The sequence below is a fragment of the Cynoglossus semilaevis genome, unplaced genomic scaffold (genome assembly GCF_000523025.1).
Source record: "Cynoglossus semilaevis isolate Cse_v1.0 unplaced genomic scaffold, Cse_v1.0 C19085390, whole genome shotgun sequence".
Classification (NCBI taxonomy): Eukaryota; Metazoa; Chordata; class Actinopteri; order Pleuronectiformes; family Cynoglossidae; genus Cynoglossus; species Cynoglossus semilaevis.
In genome coordinates this window covers 1-905 of record NW_007587155.1, presented here as the reverse complement: position 1 = coordinate 905, position 905 = coordinate 1, and the positions used below count along the sequence as shown (strand labels likewise).

The window sequence follows — 905 nt, the reverse complement described above, 5'->3', positions numbered from 1 at the left end:
GAAGAACAGGAGTGTTGTTGTTTCTGGTGTTTTAAAAGAAAACTCCAGGACGGAGTTTCAGAGACTGAGATCGGTGGATCGAACCGGAGAACTTTGAGGTTTGTAGTTAAGAAACTAACTAAGTTTTATCATTTAAAAAAAACTTCTTTTAGGTGAAGTTAATGAAAGTATGAATTTAATGATCATTAGCCAGTTGTGCAATGGTTACTACCAGATTAACAGAGCGCTGAGATCTGGGCAGTTTAAATGGATGTTTGTGTTTCCTTTGGAGCAGCATGGAGACAGAGGACAGGAGTTCTGTGGGAGACTGGCAGCAGCAGGTGGGGAGATGGACCACGCAGATAAAAAGTACTTTTGATGACCCACACCCACAGGTAAGTTGTTGGTAAAATTCAGCTGCGCCTTTTTGCCGTCCGTCCGCTCAGAGAGCCTCGTCCTCACAGGTATCACAGCTGATGAACACCAGCGTGGGCCAGTACCTGGGCAGCCATCCGTTGGTCGCCCTGACAGTGATGGTCTTCAGTGCCATGGCTGCTCTACCTGTGGGTCTCTTCCTCATCTTTGCACTTGTCACCATGGTCATATCAGCCGTGGGCTTTGTGTTTGTTGAAGGTGGGTGTGCACAGGTCAACGCTGACATTTTTCCTGATTGTTTCCACACCAGTGTCAGAGACAAACTTTTGGTTTTTTTCCCCTCACTTCCTCCAGTGACGGTGTTGTTCCTGGGAGGCATGAGTTTACTGTGTGTGCTCTCTGGCATCGCACTCTTCTCCGTCTTTGCTTCACTCATCCTAATGGCTCTTTATATAACCATCTCCCACATCCTGGTGTATTATCCCCAGCTGACAAAGGTAATGAACCAATGACCAATGACAGACTACAGGAGCTAAGCTGCACTGTTTTTT

At 46.5% G+C, this 905-nt stretch overlaps 1 protein-coding gene across 1 annotated transcript; it reads left to right on the top strand.

Moving 5' to 3' along the window:
- Nucleotides 1–6: 6 nt before the first annotated feature.
- On the top strand, nt 7–890 carry LOC103399308 (promethin-like). The gene is made up of 4 exons (XM_008338008.3): nt 7–98; nt 275–374; nt 444–612; nt 709–890. The coding sequence occupies exons 2-4, from the start codon at nt 276–278 to the stop codon at nt 864–866; spliced, it is 426 nt and encodes a 141-aa protein (XP_008336230.3). The 5' UTR covers nt 7–98; nt 275; the 3' UTR covers nt 867–890.
- Nucleotides 891–905: the final 15 nt, after the last annotated feature.